General features: G+C 39.1%; 1 protein-coding gene across 1 annotated transcript in view; it reads right to left on the bottom strand.

Moving 5' to 3' along the window:
* The window catches only part of LOC140238545 (neprilysin-like), a 63,493-nt gene that overhangs the window by 21,107 nt on the left and 15,705 nt on the right, over positions 1–26,681 (bottom strand). Inside the window, exons 2-6 of the mRNA XM_072318448.1 lie at positions 16,564–16,602; positions 14,261–14,526; positions 3,179–3,229; positions 2,494–2,655; positions 1,797–1,880 (exon numbers count right to left, since the gene is read on the bottom strand). Of these exons, the coding sequence (XP_072174549.1) occupies positions 1,797–1,880; positions 2,494–2,655; positions 3,179–3,229; positions 14,261–14,526; positions 16,564–16,602 (602 nt within the window). The remainder of the gene's footprint in view (positions 1–1,796; positions 1,881–2,493; positions 2,656–3,178; positions 3,230–14,260; positions 14,527–16,563; positions 16,603–26,681) is intronic.

The raw sequence follows: 26,681 nt of genomic DNA, 5'->3' as shown, positions 1-26,681 counted from the left end.
ACAAATCCATAGAACTCGAAATACACGTGCTATGATCAAGAAGTTATGTTTCACTTTAGTAGATTCACTTTAAATGATTGGATATAATCTTTGGGACTTAATTTCCGCGCTCACAATGACATTTAATTATTTTTTCTTTTAATTTGCTTGCCGTCGGGACTTCAAAAAGTAAACATATAAACACACAAAATAAACAACACTGTATCGAAACACAAACAATCGACGACAGCGTAGCGGTGATTAGCGTTTGATTGATCATTTTGTTTGTTTGTCTTTATTGTTTTCCATTCGGCTGTGACAGTTCGTTTGTACATTTCGTGTCGTTTGCTCTCTTGTTTGTTTACAAACAAAATGCAGTGCAATCTGGACGGTGTGTCTTGAAGTAATGAAGTACTGTAAGCCACCGTTTCAATCCAATTACGGATGTCCGAGTTTCATGAACTTTCGTTCGGCAACACGGACACCGATTTCGGGGCTGATTTTCGGATACAAGACGCCACGCCATTAAAATCATAGAATGTGGATTGTGCTAGTATAGCTTTTATAGAAATTTGAGGGAAGTGCTCCCCTAAAGGGAGTGACAGCCGGGCAATATCACTTGCAAGGTTAGACTTATTGAGCCGCTAAGAAACGGTAGACAGACTTTTGCATCACTTTTGCATCACTGCCCATCGTGTAATTGCTTCCCCCGAGGAGGGGGTTATTCAGAATTGACCAAAAACACTTAACTCTCCTTGAAGACAACACGTTCTTTATTACGAAGAGTGCGGCGACACTTGCAATGTTTTCCTTCATGCATTTGTGGGTGCATGTGTGTGTGTGCGTGTGTGTGTGTGTGTGTGTGTGTGTGTGTGTGTGTGTGCGTGTGCGTGTGTGTGTGTGTTGTGGTTGTGTGCGTGTGTGTGTGTGCGTTTTTGTGTGTGCTGATATTACCTGCTCGTAACTATGCAATCAAAACACACTGACCCAAACAAAGAAAGAAGAAAAAAAAAACCAATTATACTCATGGACAGGTGTAGTAACAATTTTTTGTACTTCAAACGTAGATGTTAACTTATTATGTATTGGCTTTTACGCAGACTGGTGTCGAAGCATGAATGGCGGAAACCTTATAACGATCTTCGTGGATTTTCTGGCAATTAGAATACCTCCCATTCGGCAATGTTTATCTAGGACTGATAAAAGAAAACCACACAGCTTCATGTGGTCAATCAGAAAAAAAAAAAAAAAACCTAAACAGACAAATGTTATAGCATAGTGACAACTATGATTGATTAACGTTCGGTATCAAAATTCGGAGACATTAGTGTGCTTCATGGCCGAAGCATTTCTTCACAACTAGCCTACTATAAGTGATGTATAGTACAGCCGTTGTATTTGTTCTTAGTATCATTTCAAGGAATAATCATTGATACGGGTAGGCCCTACCTGCGTTGGTCTATCAACGTTCTGAAGTTTGTAAACAGTATGGGGATGGGAGAAATTATGACACCATCAGGGCACCATTTCATGAAAGTTGTCAGCCCTGACAAATTGTCAGTTTCTGACAATCACCATGGTAACAGTCAGACACCAGAGCTTCTCCGCCAATCAAAACTAAGGATTTTACTGAAGTTGTCAGAGACTGACAACTTGTCAGGGCTGACAACTTTCATGAAACGGTGCCCAGGAGTGTTTTCATAAAATACCCGTTTCATGCTCATCATTATTAGTTGTATAAAACAGGTGCGGATCCTCGAGTTTCTATCAATGGGCGCAGCCTATAACGATAAGTATAAAACAAACCTCTGGCTTACCTTCATCCATGCATGCCTTGTAGAAATTGCGCGCCTTCGTGATCGCCACTGGCTCTATCATCTTCGGCGGCCTCTCGATAATATCTAGGGACAGTATTAGGGGAAAGAGGGATGCACAAACAAATCTTTGATTCCTTCAAGGCATATAATCCAGCACTGGCCACGGAATGGTGTTCTACGCGATAGTCATTCATTTTGCAGTTGCGCGCAAAGGCGAAGTCAAACCATACAATTTTATGTAGAATAAAATATCAGTGAATAGATGAATACATAGTGTGAAATGATTATAACATTTACCTTATACAGTGTATGTACAATCTATGGCTAAAACTCCACTTAAACTCATGTAAACTATATTATCGTCATTGTCGTTATGGAAGGAAACCAAGATTTCAATGTGGAGTCGATTCATAACTTATACATATATAATGTTTTGTATGGATTTTTTTTTTTTGGGGGGGGGGTGGTGGGATTTCAATTTTTTCATATCATAATTTGTTTCGTTTTTTTCCAGGAAATAATTATGATATCGATTGAAAAGAAAAAAAAAAACGTATTAGATACCAGCGTAAGGCAACAATAAAAAAAAAATCAGTAATAATAGATAGAAAGATTAAATATCTTAACCACGACGTTACGTCAAGGGAAAGACGATACATGTATTATATAGAATAAAGACAATTAAAAACACACTGACCTTTACACTGAATTTCAAGGTTCTTTACGAGTTGTGAGGGAATTGCGTAACTCGCCTCGTCTTCCGGTATGATGTTGGATCTGTGCCAGCCACCACATGCATATTTGTAAAAATCGTCGCAGGGGTCCACCGTCGGATCCATATTTGAGATCAGTTGAGATGCTACAGACGCAAAAAAAAAAAAAAAAAATGGTAAGGACATAGTATATTTCAATTTCATTCATGGCTATCTATACGCGCGTGTAGTTAATGATTTAGATGATATTTGCTGGAGTTTAAGTGCAATTAAATTTTTAATATCTTTCTCATCATCATCATCATCATCATCTTCTTCTTCTTCTTCTTCTTCTTCTTCTTCTTCTTCTTCTTCTTCTTCTTTCTCTCTAAAATTGTGCCCATGGCCCATTCCATGAATCGCTTTCAGCTACAATGAAACCTTGACAATTTCTTTTTAAAGAAATTGTGAATATTTATTTCAATAATATTCGTGCATGCTGTACAGTAAAGTTAAAGTTTTTACACAACCAGACTGATTTATAACAATGAATCGTATGTTGGAAATTGTCCTGTTTTGGTTCTTTCTGTTCACATTATGTTAATGAGAAAAGGGCTTAGTGCGACAGATGGAGTGCCGAGGGAATCTAACTGAATCTAACGGGAAGACCTTGACTCTTATTATGCTGACCTGATTTGACGCAGTTTGCTGTTGTGCATACCCTTGGACATTCTTCTGAACCTGGTAGATCAGGGGGAAATAAAAGATGTGAGTTGACACAAGAAAGATGAAAGTCATAGCATTTGATTACTTAAGACAGACAAGTAACCACACTCTCTCGCATCAGAGTTTTATACGAATGTTTTCACATTTTTATTTTACAAAGCTGTCTTTTTTTGACTGAGATCGTTGACTTCTAGTGTGTTTTTTTTTTCTCTCTGTCTCTTCCGTTTCTCCCTTCTTCACTGTTCTTCATCAGTGTTCATTATCTGTTACTGTATGGTACTGTCGTCTGACTGTATATTGCACGAACTTGAAAGGATGTATAATCTGTCCTACCTGTATTGTTACGTTAAGCTGGGCTGAATTAAGAAGCATCATAAGCATCTAACGGTTGCAGTTCGTTATTCGAAAGATTCGGGTTTTTTTTTAAAAGGAGATAAAAACAAAGAGAGATTCGTTATTCCAAAGGCCCATTAATCCGAAAAAGAAACAGGGTTCGTAATTCAGAAATTCTATAAGAATAAAAAATTTTCATTTTCGATCAACGACCGAACCTTCGGAAAAATTAATCTTTGTTTATTTTCGGATCAATGAACCTTCGGTTTAACGAGATCTATTCAATTTCCAGATTAACAAACATCTAGGCCTTTAAAAATGTTGAATAATCTTGAACATAAAACCTCCTGTGGCGCATTGAAGTTGCAACATATATTGAATTGCAGCAGTGAATTGAATTGAGTCCAGTGAGAAACCTTATTCAAGCTGGCATGGAACTCCATTCAATTTAAACGGCATTCATTTTCGGTTGTTTTAATTGGTTGTAATAAAAAAAAACAAATTATAAGGGGAGATGTGGCATATATTGCGCAAAGAGAAAACAAATGTTATACTTGCAAGCCATCAAGATCAATCAGGATTTAAAACTAATCTTCCAATTTAGACGACATGCATTAGCTTCATCAAAGAATTTACATGTAGCATGGCATTTTGACTCAAGCTCATGAACTCGTAGCTCTCGTATTGTGAATCAATCTAGGTGAATACGCGAATGTCAAAACTACAGAAAAGCTCAACATATGTTGATCTGCGCGGTACGAAGCAATTTTGCCGGATTCCGTTGACAAATTTCATCGCATATGGAAACTGTCGTCAGATTTATCCGTGTAACTGTAACATCTACTTTATGTATGTGTGTGTATTTGTGAGTGTGTGTGTGTGGGGGGGGGGGGGAGGGGGGCAAGTAAGTGCACAGTTGATAGAGATAAGAAAAACAAAGCAACACTTTTTTTTTAATACAAGAAACTGGAATGCACGAATACAAGTTTTTTAGATACGCTGAAAGATGAGCGTCTGTCGCACCAACCAAACACTTCGCCCTACACCCGCTCTTCGCTGCCCGCCTCTCTTCGTTTTGTCGTTGGCGGCACGTTCAATAAACAATCTAATAGCTTCAGTAAAAATGCTTGTATGCAAGATATAAGGACAGGTGTCGTGGTATCCTGATGTAAACACACTGAGTTTCATCTTTTGAATGACTGAAAGAGCTGTACATAAGACTGTGACTTTGCATGATCCCCCAACACCTACGCGAAATGCTGTCAGCAACAATGATTAAGTGTTTGTTTATCACCAGCGTTTTCACTCTAACCAACGTTCAGCGAATGGGGATTTATTCTGCAAGTCACGTTTGATATTTGGCGTCTTACAGAGAAGCTGTTCTTTAAAGGAACTCATTTCTGCCGTTTACTGGATTCTTATTTAATTGTACACAAAATAATTCCAGGATAATAATTGAAACAAATGAGACAGTGAAAGGTTAGAAGGTAGAATTTTGATAATCCTTGCAATATTCAGTTTTGTTGTTTTAATCGGGAGGATTCTTGTCTTTCTGTGCTTTTTATTCAAAGATAAGACAAATTCTAAAAGAAAGGTTACATCTTCAATGAAAACATAAGTTCAAATAAACCATTTTCTGTTAACACTACAATGATGTATTTGAAAAAGTTGTTACATCGCATCAAGAGATTGATAACCCAAAGGCATATTATTCTTTTGATACTGACCATGAATTTGGTGAGAGCTGCATACAGCACAAGCGTAGAATTTCCATGTAGCTATGAATGTTTTGCAAATTAACCCTTCTTCTGCTGCCAGTCGAGAATACATTTCTGGATAACATGCATTTTACACGGGTGCTGTTCGTTATTCCGAAGGTTCGCTATTCCGAAGGTTCGTTATTCCGAAGGGTCGTTAATCCGAAACACGCAAATTCCCTATTCCTATATAGAGGTTCGTTAATCCGAAAATGAAAAAGGGTTCGTTAATCCGAAAATTTGTGGCGTTATTCCGAAGGTTCGTTACTCCGAAGATTGGTTAATCCGAAAATGAAATTCGGAAGAATGAACCTTCGGAATAACGAATCTTAGGAATAAAGAGCCTTCGGAATAACGAACCTTCGGAATAACGAGCTGTAAGCATTTTACACACATTTTCAAAGAACATTGCTATGTCGAGTGCTTAACAACAATGCGACTGAAAGTGTCCTTTATTTTGTCGCATGATTTTGAGAATATGAAAACTTCGATGTTTCCGTGTCCCTATTTCCGTCATACTGAAATCTTAATGTCGCAGCTTTATGTCATAATATGATTATGTCATATAAAACCATCTCGTTTTCTTATTCTGTATGTTTGTGTGTGTATGTGCGTCTGTGTGTGCGTGTGTGCTCAGTGTGTCTGTCCAGTTGTTGTTTTTCATAGTCGATGTACCTGAAATATTTTCTTCGAAGAAATGGGTGTCATGACCTCGCATGTTGTGGTGGCTCTTTCCCTTGCCTGCGAAATCAAAAAGTCGAGTGTAAATGTTTCATAGAAAACTTTTATATGATTATAGAGTTTATAATATGAATGCAACAGGCTAGTCTATGAAAGCTAGATGGCGCTACCAGAGCCCCATTTCATAAAGAGTTGATACAATAGCAACTCTTGACATTGTCATGGTAACGACAAGAATCCAGCTTCCTGATTGGCTGTTGCTATTGGAAGTTGCCATTCCAGCAAGAGTTGCTATCCTAACATCTTTTATGAAATGGGGACCAGTAATGTGAGTTAAGCATGCTCTATTATTTTTTTTTCCAATTAGTGAATGCATGCTGCTTGAAAATCTGTGAAGATCATGGCAACAATAAACTGAATAAACAACATTTCGTGATCTCTATGTAAAAATTACATACATTTTTCTGATCTATGAACATGTAACTATCATTATGAGGCAATTGTGTTGTTGATGGTATCATGCGTGTGAATAGATCGAATTGAAAAAAAAAAAAGAGAGAACGTGAACATCAGCAGTCTATTAGCTTAAAGGGATGGTGCAGTATTGGTGGAGATGAGAATTGGGTTTTTAACTTCTTGAGAGATACCAAGAAAATACTTATTATATAGTACAGAGCATACCATTTCAAGAGGAATTCAAAGTTTATTTGATGAAAATCGGGTTTCAAATGACTGAAACATCCAAAAACAAAGTAAAACAAAGCGATCGTAATATAATGTGGGTCCCACACTTTACTAGAATCGCTCTTTTTTGGATATCTCAGCCATTTCAAAACCAATTTTCACCAAATAAACATTGTATTCCTCATAGAATTACATGCTCTTTCATATTTGATAAGCGGTTTCTCATTATCTCACCAAAATATGTTAGAAACCTGAACTTAGGTCGCAACCAAAACTATACGATCCCTTTAAACTGTAGTTAGAGACATGATGCAAGGATTGAGAATTAGTCTGTCATCATTATCATGCTTCTTCACATTTGCCAGCGAAGCAAATGGCAACGTGAATGCAATTACAGATGCATGCTATTTAATTCGCATTCTCGTTTGCTTCTTTGTTTTGTTTGATTTGCTTGCTTGTAAGTTAGTTTGTTTGTTTGAGTATACTCATTTGTTCTTATCCTGCACTTCCTTTTTGCACCTATGACATCAGCAACGAGAAGGCATACGATTTAACACGCGTAGACGTTCTTTTGTTTTTTCAAGTTTCCAACAATAAATACTCGGCGATGATTACGGTAACGGACTGATTTTTTTTTTCTGCAAGGGCATATCAGACATTACAAGATTAAGTCTAAAGTATTTTTTTTTGTCAGATATCAAGGATGTTACAATTATGACCGTTTAGATTAGTTTGAAAATCAGTTCTTTTTGTTACCATACAGTTGTCTTTATTACATTATTTCCAATATTATAAGATCATAACAATTATCAACAGTATATGTTATAGGTAACAGTAGATGATATCAAGGATGTTTTTAATAATTACCGTTTATTTGCAATACCATTATTTCCAATATCATAAGATCATAACGATTATCAACAGTATATACCGTCACAAGGGCTTTTTACACTTGTAAATTTTTGCTTAGTCCCGTACTAACGGTGGGGCTAAGGGGGGCCGGGGGGGGGGGGGCTTAGCCCCACCGTTGGTACGGGACTATCCTTAGCCCACTTTCTGTTTACACTCGTTTTTGCCAAAGTGGGCTAGCCCCACCGATAATCCCGTACTATCTGGCCCTGCAAAATAGCAGGGTTAGCACCGCAATTGCGGTGCCAAGCAAGTGAGTGTAAACAGAACGAAAAAATAATCCGGGGCTAAGCGACGGAGACGAAGTCCGACCCCCACTGACCAATCAGAAACGAGGTAATCAAGTGCTGCCAGTGCGTGCGTGTACGTGTACAGTGCACAGCGTAATCATGAATATTCATGTGGTTTGGAAAGTCCGGGGCTAAGAAATACGAGTGTAAAAAGGTCAGTTTTCTCCTTAGCCCCGGACAAGAGATAGTACGGGCCTAATATTGGCCAGTGTAAAAAGCTGAAAAAATTGGTACGGGACTAACGATAGTCCTGGGTCAGAGAAAGTCCGGGGTTAAGAAACACAAGTGTAAAAAGGGCTACAGATGCATGGGTAAAAGTGGAATTAAAAAAAAAAAATCAAGTGAGCGAGCTTCACTTGAGCATGCAAAGATGTCGTAAATCAGGACATCTGCTTTCCAACTGTTAACTTGTGTAAAATATTCATGACGGACGATGAATGTCCGCATTGATAAAGTACCGGTAATCAATCATGCAGGCCAGTTTTCCCACGTCTATTCGTCTGCCATTAAGACATAAAGACATAAAGAGGAGAGACAGACAGACAGATAGTCAGACAGACGAACAGATAGACAGACAGACAGAGAGATGGAGGAAGGGAGCGAAAGAAAGAGAAAATGAAATAGATGAAAATACATTTTTGTTGCAAGTGTTGCGTCTCTTTTCATATAAGCCTAAATCGGAGCGAAAACAAACAAACAAGAATGACATGAGTTTCGGTTAAGTTAACTTATCCTGGATTTCTTAATTGTCTGTCTTCGTTAAAATATCCATCCGACATCCAAATTGTCTTCAAGTATAAAAGTAGAAAGTACCCGTGAAGCGTGCTAATATGTTGATAGATCTGGGCCCCGTTTCATAAAATTTGTTATCAGTGACAAGTTGTTATAGTTGTGACAAGCTACTGAAATCCTTGCATCTGGTTGGCTGAGAGCAAATTTGTCTTATAAATGTGGCAGTTGTCACTGATAACAAGTTTTATGAAACAGGGGCCCGGGTGGAAGTTCGAATATGATGTCGCCCAATAGACATTGGACGTTTTCCATGTATACGGAGCAATTTCTTTCTTCTTTTTTTTTTCACTCATTAAGGAATAATGCCTTCGTCGCTTCAAAAAGGTTACGACGTGTTTGTTTAATTCTGAACACTGCAACTCGATAAAACAAGAAGCCGTTAGCGTGAAATTACCAGCAATGAGATCGACCTAACGAGCCTTCATAGAGACGATTTATCGTGTATCGGATCGGGCGAACCATAATAATGGCGCATATAACGCATCGCCTGAATTCTAATTGGCTGATATTTTCGCAGACACACGGATAAACATTTTGTCTCGCTTATCCTCTCGTACAGAAAAAGGCACTGACACGAACAGTGAGTGCAGACCGTCAGTCGATAGCTGAATGCCGCGAAACCCGGGTCATGACAGTGAAGAAATAGGGCGTTCAGAGGGAGGTATGTTATTATAATTATAGTATGCTGTATGGACGCACAGGCGAAATGTTAACATAGCATGCTTCGCCTGTGGCATTATGTTGTTGTTTTTTTTCCTCCCGTGTGGGTACATATACAATAACATCCTGATCACCCATGATTGCGCAGATATCAAAAGGAACCGCAAATGGCAAAGGAACTGGATGGTGCCGTCATGTCAACTACTAAAAATTCCAATGGCCGATTGCACAGATTAATTACGCGGTCAAAAGTTCATTGCTGGTCGATTGCACAAGAACGATTGAGGTTTATCTCGCTGGTCAATTCATGACTATATTCTTTAATATTCGCACTTCCATGAAGCTTTTGTCCGAAATCATAGACCTCGGGTATTGTGAATATATAGTGCATTTCTACGGCAAAGGTGACATGCCATCAACGAGATATAAGGGAACTATGGAACATACTGTTGTGCTTCAATACTGTACATTACAACGCGATGATCAAACAATGCCTTCGCAGCAGATTCTGATAACTGTAAAATCATTCCAATCAAGGATAATTTGAGTACTGTTTCAGGTCTCCGATTTTTCATCATGTCTGAAGCCGATATTTGCACGAAAACGCATGGTTCTTTAAAGGTAGGGAATCCCATTTGCACGCCTTAAATGAAGAGTTGTATAAATACAGTGGTATGTTGAAGAGAGTATCATTTTAGAAACTCCCATAAAGTATTGAAAGTGGAAGGTAACATTTAGTACATTTTTTTGACCGTTAGATTTTGAATTGAATTGTTTTCGGGGCTCACCGTAAATTCCAGTACATTACTAGGCTACCTTTGCAGACCCATGTACTGCATGTGTGTCCATCATGTATATTTTGTGAAGAAAGTTCATCAACACTTACAAACATTTCTATATACATTCTTGCCACACACTCTATATGTTATTACATCAGCTCTTGTACTTTTAGATTTGTGTTTATAGATCACAAATACAGAAGTTTGCAACAAAAAGGCTTAAGTGTGGCTGACACACAGAACTACTGAGTAGTTGAGTTTTGTGCATTATTCAAATTTTAGATATTACTGTTGACTTCCAAATTTCTAAGCAGTGGCTTAATCCCCTGAGGTTCATATTTAATGTTTTGCTGCATTTTGGGAGGTCTGTAAAAGGTATCCCCTACCTTTAAGGAGGTAGAGTGGGCGTGTTGGCGGTGGAGGGAGATAAAGACTGGTATCTTTCGGATTAGATATATCCCTTACTAATCCTCTACTCTTCACTCACCAATTATCTTGTATTTCTTGTTGATGATAATCAGTTATACCTCTTCAATTTTTGAAACCGTTCTTTCCTCCTTCACTCTCTCTTTCTCTGTCTATCCCTCTCTCTGTGCATCTTTCATTCTCTCTCTCCCTATCTTTCCGTGTATCTATCTATCACTGTCTATCTACCTACCTCCCTACCTACCTAGCTATTTGATATTTATCTATCTATCTATCTATCTATCTATCTATCTATCTATCTATCTATCTATCTATCTATCTATCTATCTGTCTATCTATCTATCTGGCTGGCTGTTTGTCAGCCTGCCTATACCTACCTACCTATTTAATATCTATCTATCTGTCTATCTATCTATCTATCTATCTATCTATCTATCTATCTATCAATCTATCTATCTATTATCTACCTAGATATCTAACTATATAGTATAAATGTATAAATGTATGTATGTATGTACATGTATGTACGTATCTACCCATCTATTATCTATATACTTATATACTTACATAACATCTATCTATAATGTATCTATCTGTTGTATTTATCTGTCTATCGAATTATCTATTGTTGTTATTTTGTTTTTGTTGTTGTTTTTTTTTTTTTTGCTCTGTGCAAATTTCTCCCTAGGTCTCTCTCCCCTCTCTTTGCCTTTCCGTTTCTCTTACTCATACGCATTTCACTTTGTAAAAAGCAAGGAAGAAGTTGACACTCTAGCAGAAGCGGGCATGACGATGGTATGCCTCAAAATGCAGGCAGGAAATCACTCGGCGATGCCCGCATAAAATGACCGCTCTTAGTAAGATGCAGCTAGGGCGTGTAGTATGTCTTTCCAAAAAGGTCAAGATGAGTTTTGGGGGCAACGTGAAGGAGATCGAACCCAGAGGCCACATTTCAAGGGGCTTTCCCCCCATTCAGCTGATCAATCCCCCACCCCTTCTCCCTCTCTCTCCCCCACTCTTCCTCGCTTCTCGTAATCACATCCTTGATGTGGAGAACTCAACATCTCGGTGAAATTAAAGCTCTGAGCTATTTCAAGGGGTGCATAACTCTTCTCGGACTATTAGAGGACACGCGTAAAGGAGAGGTACAAACAAGATCACATACATACGGAAAAGAAATAAATTGCATTCGCGTATACTCATTAGAAATATGAATCAAATGATAAAATAGGGTTATGATTGTGCTTTGTGTTTCGTAATTTCCAACGTGACTGTCAAAAGGACGTTTTGACGCCCCTCTAACCTTCTGACGTTGAATGTGACTCTCATTTTTATATGGTTGCTGTGACATACACACGGTACAACATTTATCATTGAACTCACTCATTTACCAGGATACCGATTTTGTTGTTGTTGTTGTTGGTTTGTTTTTTTTTTGGTTATCTTGAATTTAGAATTGTATCCATTTTCAATTCAGGAATCTCCCCTCGCATAGAATTTCAAGAGATCTAGATTTTCATATATATATATTTTTTTTTTTTTCATTTCGTATATACCTGGAATTAGTATTGACATTGCCAAGCTGAAATTGTTGTCGTCTTTCAGTTTTCATATTGAGTCGACGTATTCTATTTTGTATAAATATTACATAAGTGTTTACATGGTGCCTTGCAAGTCAAACAGTACACAGCACACGCTTTTCACATTCAAGTGTAACTAAATTCCACGCCAGGAGATTTGGTTAATGGGTAATGAGATGCAATGAGAGAATCATGATCCAATAAGAACAGAATAAGAGTATAATTCGATCAGCATGATTTAAAGGGATGGTACAGTATTGGTCGAGATGAGAATTGGGCTTTTAACATTTTGTGAGATACCAAAAAAAAACTTATGATATTGTACAGAGCATACCATTTTAAGAGGAATTCAATGTTTATTTGATGAAAATCGGGTTTGGAATGACTGAAACATCCAAAAACAAAGTAAAACAAAGCGATCGTAATAAAGTGTGGGTCCCACACTTTATTAGAATCGCTCTTTTTGGATATCTTAGCCATTTCAAAACCAATTTTCATCAAATAAACGTTGAATTCCTCATAGAATTAGATGCTCTTTCATATTTCATAAGAGGTTTCTCATTATCTTACCAAAAAATGTGAGAAACCTGAAATTAGGTCTAAACCAAAACTGTACAATCCCTTTAATCCTATAGTCGCTGGATATTTCTATTCCTGGACGCAACAACCTATTTGCTTTTACTCTCAGGAAAAAAAAAATGGCGGAAAAAGATATAGATAAATGCATAACGAATGCACATGCAAATCAAGTAGAAAATGCTGCAACTAGATCATAGATGCTGTCTTCTCCTAAAAAAACAACTTCAGCAGTCTTAGCAGGATATTGCGCATTAGCTGGAAAAGGGGAGTTTCCAACTTTAAATCGTTTCACCAAGTTCCTTTGAGGTGGAGCCGTTATACGCCATTGCGGTCACGTACACGCCGAGTTTACTAAGCCAGGTACTCACACTTTCTCAATCTCAGCCAAGTATCATGCGCAGCCACTTAAGTGAAAATCAATGCCAAGACAGAAAAGGAAAAAGAAAGGGAGGGAGGGAGGGAGACACAAAGATGGAGGGAGAGAGGGTGAAATAAAAAAAAGTCCGAAATTTAGAGGCGAAGGAAAAAAGAGAGCAATAAAATGTTAAGTTATTGCCCAGTATCTAATAGATACGTAAGCTCCTTATTTGCCACAGATTAGAGGCTCCAAATATTGCGCACAAATCGTCTGCATATGTATGTGTGTGTGTACGTGTGTGTGCGTCTGTGTGCGTGTATGTGTGTGCGGTTGTTTTCGAGTATGTGTGTCAAGAGTAATATAATCAAACCACAAAGTGTAATCACGCAAGATGGATTGACTGCTCGCATTGCGTATGAGGATGGTTCGAGCATGGATTTGTCGGAGCAGCACAATAATATATCCGCCTCCATGGGTGTTTGCAATATAGCTTGGCAGAGCCATATATAATCATTAACATGGAAAGTGATATGTTTATACATGCAAACATGCATAAATAGATGGATAAAGTTAATAGATAGGAAAAAAGAAAAGAACGAGAAGAGCGTTAGCCAGATAATATCGCAAGTGCAAAAAAAAAGATCATAAAAGTGAATTGACAAAACGCAAAAATAAAATCGTCTCTCGTCTACCCCTCCAACTCTATTGCTTCTCTTTAATCAAAACATGAGAGCCAACAAACACCAAGGTATCAAGGTTTTTGGGTAAAATGTATTGACTTTCAAGAATCACTTTCAATTTAGACTTTGATTAGACCTGACTTTTAAGGATATCACAATATACAAAAAGAAAAAACACTTTCATTTCTGCTCTTTACATGGACGTAAAATCCATATGTTTTTCTCAATAGATTCTACACTATTCACAATCCCCTTTTCCCCAAATAAAATCAAAATAAAAAAACAACAACATTCTGTAACCATTACAAGGCACAAACATTCAAATAAGTCATGTCGCAGCCCTCTACGATAACACAGCACTGTGTAGCGATACCTTCTGATTATCAACACATTAGGTATGATTGGCACGTGATTCATTGGCGTCTTTTAAACCCAACGCAGACAAGAACCGAATGAGTTATATTAACAGATTCATAACGCACTGTCTGGGAAGTAGGCCCCTATCGGGTTGCAGTAATGGGCTATGCTTTGGTCTTACCCGAGTAGCCCTGTACGAAAAGAATGACCACCATGGCTGCAGAGCAGACGACGAGCAGGACTGCTAGAATGATTAGCCTCCTCTCCAGTCGCGTTCTCCGCGTCATCGGGTTCCACATTTTGACTTCCGGCACGCCCTTCTGGTCGCCTTCCACGGGAAATGTGAATGTGGTGGCCTCTCGCTGGCAGTGACCGTTGCTGAGACTAGGTTTTAGGCATGGTGAGTCCGCAACCGAGTCGGGACTGGGTATTCCGGTCAAGGTTTCTCTGCAATGACAAAGTACGAAAATCATCATATCCCATTTTGTGAAAGATAACGAAAAGTAGAGATCATCATGATAATAATGATGATGATGATGATTGTGATAATAATGATAATAATAATGATAATAATAATGATATTAATAATAATGATGATAATAATAATAATGATAATGATAGCAAGATCTTCTTTATCCAGGATAACCTCTCCAGTGTTTCCACTGCTCTTCTAGAGAGCCCTGCCATCATTATTACCCTAGCGTTGCCAGGTACCCATTTATACACCTGGGTCGAGAGGGACATTGCGGGTAAAAACATCTTGTCCAAAAAGGTAAGCACTGGGCGAGAATCGAACTCGGGTCCTCCAATTGGGAGTCGGGAGTCTTATCCACCTGACTATGCGGCAGCGCCCCACATATCGTTCTTTTTCTTCATGAAAAAAAAAAAATAGTAGTATCCCTCTGACTAACGATAAGAAGTTTAGTGAAGTATATAAAGATTTCAAATCTTGATTGGGAATTCAGACTTGGAACTTCTGTAAGGTGGTTCGAACTGTTGTCCGTGCTAAAGCGTTGATACGGTAGGTTTGAAGCTCCTTGGTTTGTACGAGCACGGTCGCTAAACCTTGCGTCCTGCAGCGCTTTCCACTGCCTTCAAGCTCCCTGAACAGCATCGATTTAGTGGAAGCGATAATGGAGAAACAGTAAACATTGGACGTATGAAAAAATACACTGTACAGACCAAAGTGGCGCAAAGAATTTCTATGCTCCATTAACGTAAACATTGTCAATCCGTAAAAGGTATTTCTTCACAGAAATCGTAGGTATGATATAACAATATTTTACTAAACGTGTTTTTGAAGCAAAGCCAGATAACCTTAATCTTGTCTGACCTTGAATGCTCTATTGATTATTGATCAGTATCTATTCTCTATCATGTGGCGTTTTTATGACAGGTGATGAGATGAGGGCCGGTCATGGAATTCAAAATAATAATCAGAAACATTCAATGAGTTTTGTGAGTTCTGTGACCTACATAACAATACTTTTATAAGAAAACTTATATAAGACTTTTATAATGAATATCATGAAGTAAAAACAAATAACACTAATCCATGGCAGGATGTTTTGTGATGGCGGTTCTCCACACTTTATGAGGCCAGCTTTAAGGTTGCCATCCTGCCGAAGAGAGCGTCTCTCGCCTATTAGCTCCGTCTACACACAGCTCGGGTGTCATCGCGGTCTATTAATACGGTCGTGGGGTCCTCCGGGAGATGGCTAAGGGTGTAATCAAACGCCAGGTGGTATCCAATCCAACCCGCAGTGTATGATCTTGCCTAATCTTCCATTTACCTCTTAATATTTCCGTAATCATCCTTTTTTTTTCGCGTTGTTTGATGCTAAGAAAATAATTGGCAGTTTGAAGAAGAGTCCCTATAGTGTCGTCCTCCTGTGTGTTTCCTAATAGCACTGGTATACTCCCCTGGGGTTTTTCTTAGCACCTTTGCTCGAATAGAAAAATGCGGAGATGTTGAAGACGGTTATTACTGAGTACTCTCCGGGTTCATGGAAACAGACGACAGCTATCATCTCACGTTTCCACTGACCTTTGCTTCCAGGGCTAGTCTCACAACGAGAAAAAGGCTCTAAGCACATGTTACATCAGCTGTTTGTTTGTGTGTGTGTGTGTGTGTGTGTGTGTGTGCGCGCGCCTTTGTGTTTGTATAATTATATGAGTTAGTATCGTGTGTGTGTGTGAGTTTTATGTTTAAGTCATTGAGTTCTTCTCTACATACTAGAGTACTCGGTCTATTCCACCAAAAAAGAATATATCGAAGAAACAAAGCAAACGATTGACAACACAACACGGCGTGCGCTGCCTGCCAAAAGCTTTTTTTTTTCATTGTGACATACCCCCCCCCCCCTCCCCACATAGCCCCTTTTATAACAACATGGTGGGACATTATAACACCTAGGGATAACTGAACTTTAGATTTGCACGTTTTTCTTCGTCAAAATTCCAGGCCCCAAAGAACGAATTTACTCATGGACCTCGATCTGACCTGCAGACATGGCGTAGCGCCTTGGTGGGAAACAGACAGATAGTACAATAACAAAACAATTGATATGGATCTTTAGTAACTCCTTTGTCACAGAATATTTTGCAAATGTTGTTGTGGGAAATCAGTTCGAAACTTGAATGTTTGCATAACGCTATTCCCTATAAAATCCCCAAAGCTATTCAACCCAAACTGTCCTCCGCAGCTGCCAGAGCACAATAAGTCATAGGGATCATCATCATAGTTTCATTCCTGGACGGTCGTGCACTCCAAATCTATTGGAGTCCTAAATGAATGAAGCCAAGTACTATAAATCATAGGCGAAGGTGGTAGTAGTGATGTTGTGTACATGGATTTAATGAACGCTTTTGACACCGTTTACCACCATCGCTTGCCCTGCAATTTGGAGGCGTATGGCATTCAGGTAAAGTGATGGAATGGATTAGATCAATTTTGCTTGGAAGACGCCATTTAGAGTAACTGTTGTGGTCAGTGGTCAGCAAACATGCTGGTCAGTTGTCTCTACTGGAGTACCTAATAGAGGATATTTAGCCCAGTTCTGTTTGTCGTGTATGTGAATGACCTCCCAGCATTAAGTCTGCAGAAGCTGCACGTATATACTGAGAAGCTACAAAAAGACTTTAGAAGCACTTGCAATCTCGGGCTGATAAATGCCAGTATGTCATAAAGAAAGGGTCGGACACAGTCTTCTTGGCTGAAAGTTGTTATTTTGAGAGAGACCCGGGTGTTTTAGTGGACTCTCATTTGACCTTCAAGGTCCACACTTTACAAGCTTTTACAGAATCAAACGAGCTGCTAGGAATTGTTTGAAGGTCGTTTGTACATTTGGATGAGGACAATGTGAGACTGTTACAGGCCTTTTAAGACCTACCTCAAAATATAGTCAGGCTGTAAGGTCATCCTTCAAGCTACGTGGGCAAAGAAGAGTTGAAATGTCCAAAGATGGACCCCACTAGAATGATTCCAGAAATTAGGCATTTATCCTACTCTAGACGTCTACGTCACCTATCCTAACCATCTCTCAGTTACAGGCAAAAAGGAGGGAACATGATTGACGAGTACAAGTACTTGCACGCTCACTGTCACCCTCAGTTTGACATGTTGTGTCGTAAGAGCGATGGGAGAACACGTGATCATTCCACGAAGCTTGGAAAAAGGTATGCTAGATTGGATGTGAAGAAGTAATATTTTGCTAACAGAGTTGACGATGTGTGGAATACTCTTCCAGGGGGACATTTCATGAAGTTTTTTGTCCGACAAAGTTGTCGGACAAATTTGCTCTCAGCCAATCAGATGCAAGGATTTCAGTAGTTTGTAACAGTTTGTCAGAAAAATATCCGACCAAAGCGCTTCCTGAGAATAAATGCCCCCAAGAAGACATGGTATCAGCATGTTCGGTGAACGCCATTAAGAAGAGGCTATAATAGCACTGGGAGGATGTTGCACTTGACTATGAATAATTGCATTATCGGTTCTTGGTATCCAGTAGCTTTCATCCCTAGCTCCCAGCCATGTCTGTCGGTTTCGTAATTTCAGGATAATGCCACTTTGAGATAACTTTACTGGAAGGAGATCAGCGTATTAAAGACAACTTTAACCCTGATCAAGTGAACAGGCCCTGTCCTACACTATCGTTCCGTATAAAAGTAAAGGCAAGTATAAGGAAGTATAGCAAGCAAGTAGGTACAATGATAACTCTATTATTACCCTCACATCAACATAGAAAGATCGTGTTAGGACAGCACTACGCCTTAGAATAACTTACGTTGTAATACATTTGGGCCCCAAGCAAAATGTGCTTCGTGACATGGCACTTAGTCGAGTCTGTCTGTGTCACAGACCTTTGGCGCACCCTCTTGCCACTGGGCTACATTTTACTATATAATGAGGATTCTTCAAGCTGATGGATATATGATGACCCCGGGGAATGCATCCCTAATAGTATCACAGCTCTTATATTTTTACCTCTACGATGCTCCCTCCCCCCCCCCCCTTCCCATCCCCATTACTTTGAGAGCCCCTTACTTTTAGTTATTGAACCATAGTAAAGGTGTGATTCCATTCCGGGGGAGGCTGATACTACAAGGTTTTTTGACAACACCGGAAACGGTTTCTTTCGTTGCGTTCCGCGAGCCATGCACGCCACAACCCGCGTGCGTTGAATCGCCGGAGAGTGCCCTTCTGGCCTCGATACATTGTCCATCTTTATGCAATTATTGTAGGCTTCATCATCTCTTTTCTCCTTATTGATTTCGCAAAACCGGTCCGAGAAGAAGAATTTGCTGAATTGAAATCACTTTGCACAATCTCTTCGTATTTTCTGGTGACTTGGGAGAATAGAATATCCAATAATAAAGTCTGCATTGAAAGGTCGAGCTCTTCATTTTTTGGCAAGCTCTTAGAGTACAGGTTTTCCCCCTGCAGATCTGTGTGCGTGAGTTTGTGTGTGTGTGTGTTTTATGTGTGTGTGTGTGTAGGTCTGTGTGTCTGTGTGTGACAGTGTGTGTGTATGACAGCAGGAACTTAGACGTTGTCATTCACGAATGAATGATAATAAAACCCCAAATTTTTATTCATTGAATTATTGAAACATCACTATGTAGACAGACCATCATGACGATACGGCCATGACGACAGTAATTACGTAACCTTTAAGACAACATCACACCTTGTGTACGTTATTGCTGATTGCTCGTAACTATCTTAAACAGACAATAATTTTTGTTTATAGTTCTATATATATATATATATATATATATATATATATATATATATATATATATACACACACACATATATATATATATATGTATATATACATATTATATACACACACACACACACACACACACACACACATATATATATATATATATATATATATATATATATATATATATATATATACACATTGAATATTGGCTGTGTACAGACCACCCGGCGATGTCAGCAACCATACAGATTATCGTTGATATAGAGCCTATAATCATATATTATATGTTTGTTTTTTCCCCAAAACTACAATGAGTAACGTATGACATTCTCCGCCAATAACTGCGGCGCTTTGCGTTGTTGGTCGACTGCGACGCATAGTACGTGGCAGCCCTTGTTTTCACCTGTTCCAGACATCTCGTGCCATCTCTTTGACGACCGAGTGTGGCGAAGGTGGTACTCGTCTCATGGCGTGAATGACAAAGTGGGTAATCTTATACACCGGTTTCCCCCTTAAGAGCAGTAGGACTCCTTGACAACGAGTCGAAGATTTTCGAGGATTAATCAGGATCAACTTAGCAACGAAAAGTTCACCGAGTGCACGGCTACATCGTAAAATGTATAAATATATTTTATATATCATATATTCTATCCACTCTCACCTCTCAGACGCCCGTGCCACAAAAGAAAAAAAAAAGAAGAAAAGAAAATATGTGACATGTTCAAGTGGATGCAATCTGTAGAAGAATCCACGTCCAATTCTATTGGTTTTTTTTTTGTTATTTTATCCTTGTTCTTTATTTTTTCCTCCTCCTCCTCCTCCTCTCTTCCCTTTTTCCGATTTTTTCTTCTTCTTTTTCTTTACATCTTCCCCTGTCGTTTGCAGGTTAGTGCTGCATCCTTTTCCCCATCTTCTGTCATCAGATTCCGCCATATTGTAATACGATTTTTTTTTCTCTCCTTTTTATCAAAAACCTTCGAAATCATTATTGTCTTTAACTATCCTTTCTTCTGTCCTTTCTTTCTGTCTTTGATATTCTTCTTTCTCTCTGTCTTTGTGTCTGTTTCTCTTTCTTTAACGGTGCAAAAAAAAAAAAGAAAAAAACTGTCTAATGATACTAAATCATGTTGCAGACGGCGCTTACCAGCAACGGATATCCACCAAGTGAAACCGGGCGTAGAAAATGTCAAGGCGAGTGGTTAATCGAGCATTTAATTATGTCACGATGGATTGCATCACAACCATGATTGATACAAATGGATTTGTTTCCAGACAATCACTTTATATCAAGGGATGAATTCATCCTTCGGAGACGTTCTGTTTAATTCATAAAGGAAATTGCCTTGATTGGGGCAACAAATTACCGGAAAAAAAGCATGGATGGAATCACGTCATTAAATTGTTAAGTGTGATGACGCCACGGAAACGGCATCATGAGGCGATCTGGCTCAGATATTGAAACATTTCTTCTTTTTTTTTAAACATGGAAACCTTGATTCCTGTCCGAATGTTGAAGTCTGAGAATGGAGGAGGGAAATCGAAACTTTTCAACCTCCATGAGGAGATGTTTTTATTCGACCGACAGATTGAGACTCAGTTCTTAATCTCCTACCATTTTGTCCTGTTAAGGTATAGCGTAAATTGCACTTTAACTCATTGAGGAGGAGCCGATTTTGCTACAACCCACATTTCCCATAGCCACCAGCCTGAGTATGGGGATGGCGATGGGGGGGAGGGGGGAGGGGGGAGGGGGGGAGGGGGGGTGACTAGTCTTCAATGGGTTAAAGCATGCATTCTCATAGTTATGCAGCTGTAGTGGGTGCCTGGTTTTGGCAATCAGATATTTTCGAAACATTCCCGTCGAGATAAGTTAAATGCTCCAAGATCGGGTTCTTTGCATATGCTATACAGGCTTTCAAAATACAAAAAGAAACAGGCAAACTGGAATGAGCGACGATCTAATCACCTTACACAACAGTTTTACTACCCCACTGGTAGTTCACAAAGTGTCATCAAAATCGGGGTTTCGGTAAATGATTTAGCAACAGCATCCCATTTGCCAATATGTATTCCTCATCGATGAAAATTATAAGGCACGGTAATTTGATACGATAGGTCTTTCTTTATACAGTTACTTTCATGTTAAAAGAAATATAATTTTGTTAAGATTTGAGATTTGGGGATAATGACATCATTATTGCTGTCAGTTGTGTATGTGGTTGAGTATAATTTGTGTGGTTGCGGCTAAGATCACTTTCTGACGAACATATTATAGGAAACCTTTATATTCCACAAATATCCCACTTTATGTCTGCTTTTCGGTAAGCTGTATGCGATTCCGTTGCCCTGATTTTATTCCGTCCTTAATATTGTGTGGAAGTAAACTTTAAACTATGAACTTTTCAACTGCTCTTTTCTCTTATCATATGCAGAATTAACAACCAGAAAGAGTGGGTGCTGTCATCAATGTTTTCCAATTTATGAAATCTGCCCAAAACTCAGCAAAAGAGAAGGCCATTTGACAGAGAAATAGAAACTTTCCTTTTACAGAAGAACTTAATACGATTGACAAATTAAAAGTCCGATATGAATTCAGACACTATGTGGTTTGTGATACGCTGAAACAATTCACGAATTAAAAAAAAAAATGTTCCTGTTAAGTTCACGACGTGTTTGTTCACTCTACTCAACGAAATACAAGCAACGAATACAGAACATAACGATATAAAAGATAATACCTAAAGCAATGAAACGTAGTCTCTTAGACTCGATGGGTTTGCATAAGTGTTTGTTGAAATTCGCTTTCCCTCACTAGTGAATGTAATGCCCTGGAGGATATATTATTAAAATCCATGTCAGGTTACCATCGCAAAATGACTCAAAAGCCACAGGGGGAAAATACAAGTGATGACGTGGATGTCACACGGTCCTTACCTATCAATTCTCTTCGACGTAAGTGGTGGAAGAAATGTTTAACATTCGTCTCACAGTTATTAACCTTTACTCCACAAGTTTCCCCTAATTCATTTAGAGTGTGTTTACCTGTAAGCATGCATCGATATGAAAGCATCTTAGAGAAGACTACTCCAGTGGAAGGAACACAGTCTCCCATTCGAGCAGGGAACTGACGAGGATAACACAGAACGCATCGCTACGGAGAGGGGCTGGGAGATATAAGTCATATTGTAGTTCACCTATCGAATTCATGCGCCAATAACATCGAGCAGGAAAATCTAATGAGCATATCTGTAAATCGATTTTGAGCTTGTCGCTATTGCGTCTCGGTGCGACCGTCAACCTACATGCGCCATAAGCGCGCAGCAGACTCGAGGCTTGTCGGGTTGATAATTGAATCTGCGTGCATTAACGGCGGTGTCTGACGGGTAGAGAAAAGACGCGGAAAAGAAAAAAAAAAAGAGGGTGAAGATCGACGCCGGCAAGTATAGGAATGAGTGGGAGTTGCAGATGTCTGGCGTACTCTACAAGGCTATGTGGCGGTTATGCCCACCCGGGGTCACGATTTACGCTAATATCTCTGTCTTATTTCTGACTCCGTCGCCCTCCCCCTTACCTCTCTGTGTATGTGTTTGTCTCTGTCTGTCTGTCTGTCTGTAAGTCTTTCTTTATCTTAGCAACTCGTCATCTTGCTGTAAACGCTGGTTATTATATTCCTGTAAATTTCCAATATTCTGCATGTCTAGTTGATAAATTGCAAGACTCGAATAAAATGCATGAAAAGATATGTTATCTTGTAACGTTATCATGCTAAAAACTTTGTCACCTTATTTACGAAATATATTTTCTGTGAATTCTCATACTTGAGTTAAATTCAACATGCAAGTTAATAACATTGATTTTTTAAAGAAAAGCATGTAAGTACAGATAAATTTGGTTTTATTGTATTACATAAATATATGGGTCTTCTCTTTTATCCGTCCTATGGTACTCATGGTATATTAAGCTTTCCTGTAAGGAATAATTTGGTATAGTTTTTATTTATCATTTTGGGGTATGTGCAACATAAGAAGCCTGCTTTGGCCTTCTACGCACATACGATTTTTCGATCAACACACACATAGAACTACGTTTACATTACATAGATGATGACTGGCGGGGGAGGGAACATACCGAACGTTCCACCCGAAGGGTTTGAAATGCTCTTGAGGGAGGTTATAAGTCCCGAGACGAAGTCGAGGGACTTAGAGCCTCCCGAAATAACATTTTAAACTCTGAGGGTGGAACGTTTGGTACATATTCCCGACAACAAAAGTCATCATCTGTTATATTATATGGGTTAGTCAAATACGTCAAATAAATACGTCAACGTCAACCACCAGGCAGCACAACGCACTCGATCGCTCGAGCGCGCTCGCGCAGAGCCAAATTCACTGCGCGCGCGGGGGTCCTTCTCATTTGTTACGTGAAAATGTTTCCCCATGGGAGAACATTACAAAGAATGTTCTCCCATGGGCGAACATAACGAATGTTCCTCCATCACGTGACTGTGTTTAGCCAATCACTAACCGTTATTTGACTAACCCATTTGATATAGTTCCAAGTCTTCAGTTTGGTGTATGATTGTTCATTGAGAATAAGAATTAAACGAATATGTAGATCCTACACACAAAGACACAAAAATCATATCACCTTTAAAGGGGAAATCCGGTCCAAATAAAAGTTTGTCTGATAAAAAAGAGTAAAATCGTACGAGCTCAAAGGTAAAACTTTGACGGAAATCGGATCTAAAATAAGGAATTTATGACATTTTGAAGTTTAACTAATTTCTGCAAAGCAGTTCTTGTACAGTGGATATGAATATGCAAATGAGTGAGTTAACAAGGTCATACCCTCACAATTTTCCATTGATTGTGTTAAAAGAAAATAAACCCCGAAATTTCAATGTTTCTGCCATTGAAGTCTGAAACATGATGTTGTTCCCAGTTGAATAACTTCAAAATAGTTCTCAGTCAGACTTACGAGGATTTGAGCCTCGGGAATAATTGCGTTTGAATGAAAACGGGAAAATTCAAAATTTCATGTACAATCTATATGGTAAATTGTGAGGGGATAACATGCCCACTTTTCCATTATTGCATATTCATATTGACCATTCAAGAAATATTTCCTGAAAAATTAGTGAAACTTCAAGATGTCATAACTTTCTTATTTTTTACCCGATTTCAATCAAAATATTACTGTTGAACTCGTAATACTTTACTCTTTCTTATCAGACAAACTTATGTTTGGACTGGATTTCCCCTTTAAATAAATACAATGAAACACGATGGCACAAAATATCAAATTTTGTTGTCGTTATTTAAGTGGCTAGGTTGACATATCTACAGCATTGTTATGAAAGTGGTTGTTGTAAACTTATAACATTTCAATAATTTGATGCGTCGTATATGGATGGGAACGTGTAAGAGGAAAAGAACGAATGTGCAAGACATAATATTATGGGCTCTCGGATAAACAGATTATGAATAATATTATTCGTTATAAATGCCACATCATGTTTCAAACTAAACAGCTAAATTGTATGTTTTTATAGGTAAAAGAAATTAGTGCCAAATCGATGAAGTCTGAGAGTCGAGTTGGTCATGTATACTGTATTCTACTTTGAGAGCAGTTTCTGAGTAGGAAGGAAGAGAAAGGTAAGTGAAGACGTCATAACATTGTACTGAATGTCAGTGTCAAATGAAAGTGACGACTTAATTTAGCTATTACTGATATACAGCCGTCTGATTGGTTGATTTTGCCAAAGTAGGGCAGAAACCACATAAGATTGTACAAAATGGCTTCGGTAGTGACATTGGATATCCTTGAATATGTTTCTTGAATGGCTTCGGAGCCCGAAGTACGACTTTAAAGGATAGCTACAAGGTGTCACGTACACCATGGACCTACAACGTTGTAGGTCCATGCGTACACTCAGTAAATGCCAAGGAGGTATCCTCCTTAGTAGTGCATGGAGGTAATAGGGAGCTTTATATTTGCGACGCGGGCGTTTAGGACGACGATTGCGTTGACCGTTCTCTTCTCTCCTTGCGTCGTGTTGCAAAATAGCTTTTGATTTTTATACGCGAGGACGCAACCTAAAACCACAAAGCAAAATGGCGCCCCCATAGGATCATTGCATCAAGTAGCTCTTAGTCTGCGGTTTGAATTTGAGCGGACGCAAAAATGGCCCAGAACCGACCGTTGAAAACTCAGACGACGCGAGGTCGATTTTGTTAAGCGATATTGCGCATGCGCAGAACAGGCTTTTCTTTTCTCTGAACGTCCGCGTCGCAAAAATCTAAAGCTCCCTGATGTCACGAGTTCGACGCCCACTAGTCATACGGTCCACGAGCTAGACATTGAAAAAAAGGTCCGTGAGTTTTACACCCATGAGTCCTACAGCTCACGATTTATACAGCTCGTGAGATAGACATCAAACATGGAAAGTAAAACGGGCCCATTAGCTAGACAGTAAAACAGGCCCGCATTCTAATTGCTTAAGGAAATAACCTCACGATCCGAGCAAAACACTAGGCAAATAAGGTCCACGAACTCGACCACTATAGGCGTTATGAATAAGTCGAGCTCGTGGGTCTGTTTTACCTATTATAGTGCCTAGCTCATGGGCCTATTTTAGTTGACTCATGGCTGTATGACTCGTGGCCAATATGACTCGTTGGCTGAATGACTCGTGGGCAGTATAACTCGTGGGCTGTATGACTCGTGGGCTATATGACTCGTAGGTTCGAACTCTTGACATACAATGAAAAGATTTACCAACTGCCCCCAAAGTAACGGAGGCCAGAGTTGCAATTTCTTGATCCCTGAGCATTCGACAGCTTCACACTCGCTATATCATTATGAATTGTATCACTAATGATAAATCACACTGCACAGCACTCAACAAGAACAGCAATTTCTGCAATGCCAAACTTCTGTGCCTTAATATTTCTAAGTGTTTTCTAAGTGGATACGCTGATTCATGGAATTTTCGCGGTCAAGCATGGTCATCATGTTCACAGCGAAAACAGGGCACGTTACGTGCGCACGGAACCTCGGTGTCATACAGTACCTGCTTCTTTAAGTGTAATCACAACAAACATGTAGTTGGTAGAAACTATATCTGTTCGCCTCTTCCACATCTACCTGTCTGTTTATCCCTCCACCTCATTCTGTGTCTATCCATCTATCTCCCTTTCCTTATGACAAAGACTCTCTCTCTCTCCCCCTTTCAATCTCCAACCCTGTCATCAATGAATTTGCATTACACGCTATGACGAATCTGGAGTTCTCGAAAAACACTCCAGTGCGTACGCCCGAGTGACCGTCAAGAGATTCAAGTACGATTTGGACGCTTGAAGTTTGGCG

This window comes from Diadema setosum, chromosome 15, assembly GCF_964275005.1.
Source record: "Diadema setosum chromosome 15, eeDiaSeto1, whole genome shotgun sequence".
Classification (NCBI taxonomy): Eukaryota; Metazoa; Echinodermata; class Echinoidea; order Diadematoida; family Diadematidae; genus Diadema; species Diadema setosum.
This window is presented reverse-complemented; position numbering and strand designations above follow the sequence as displayed.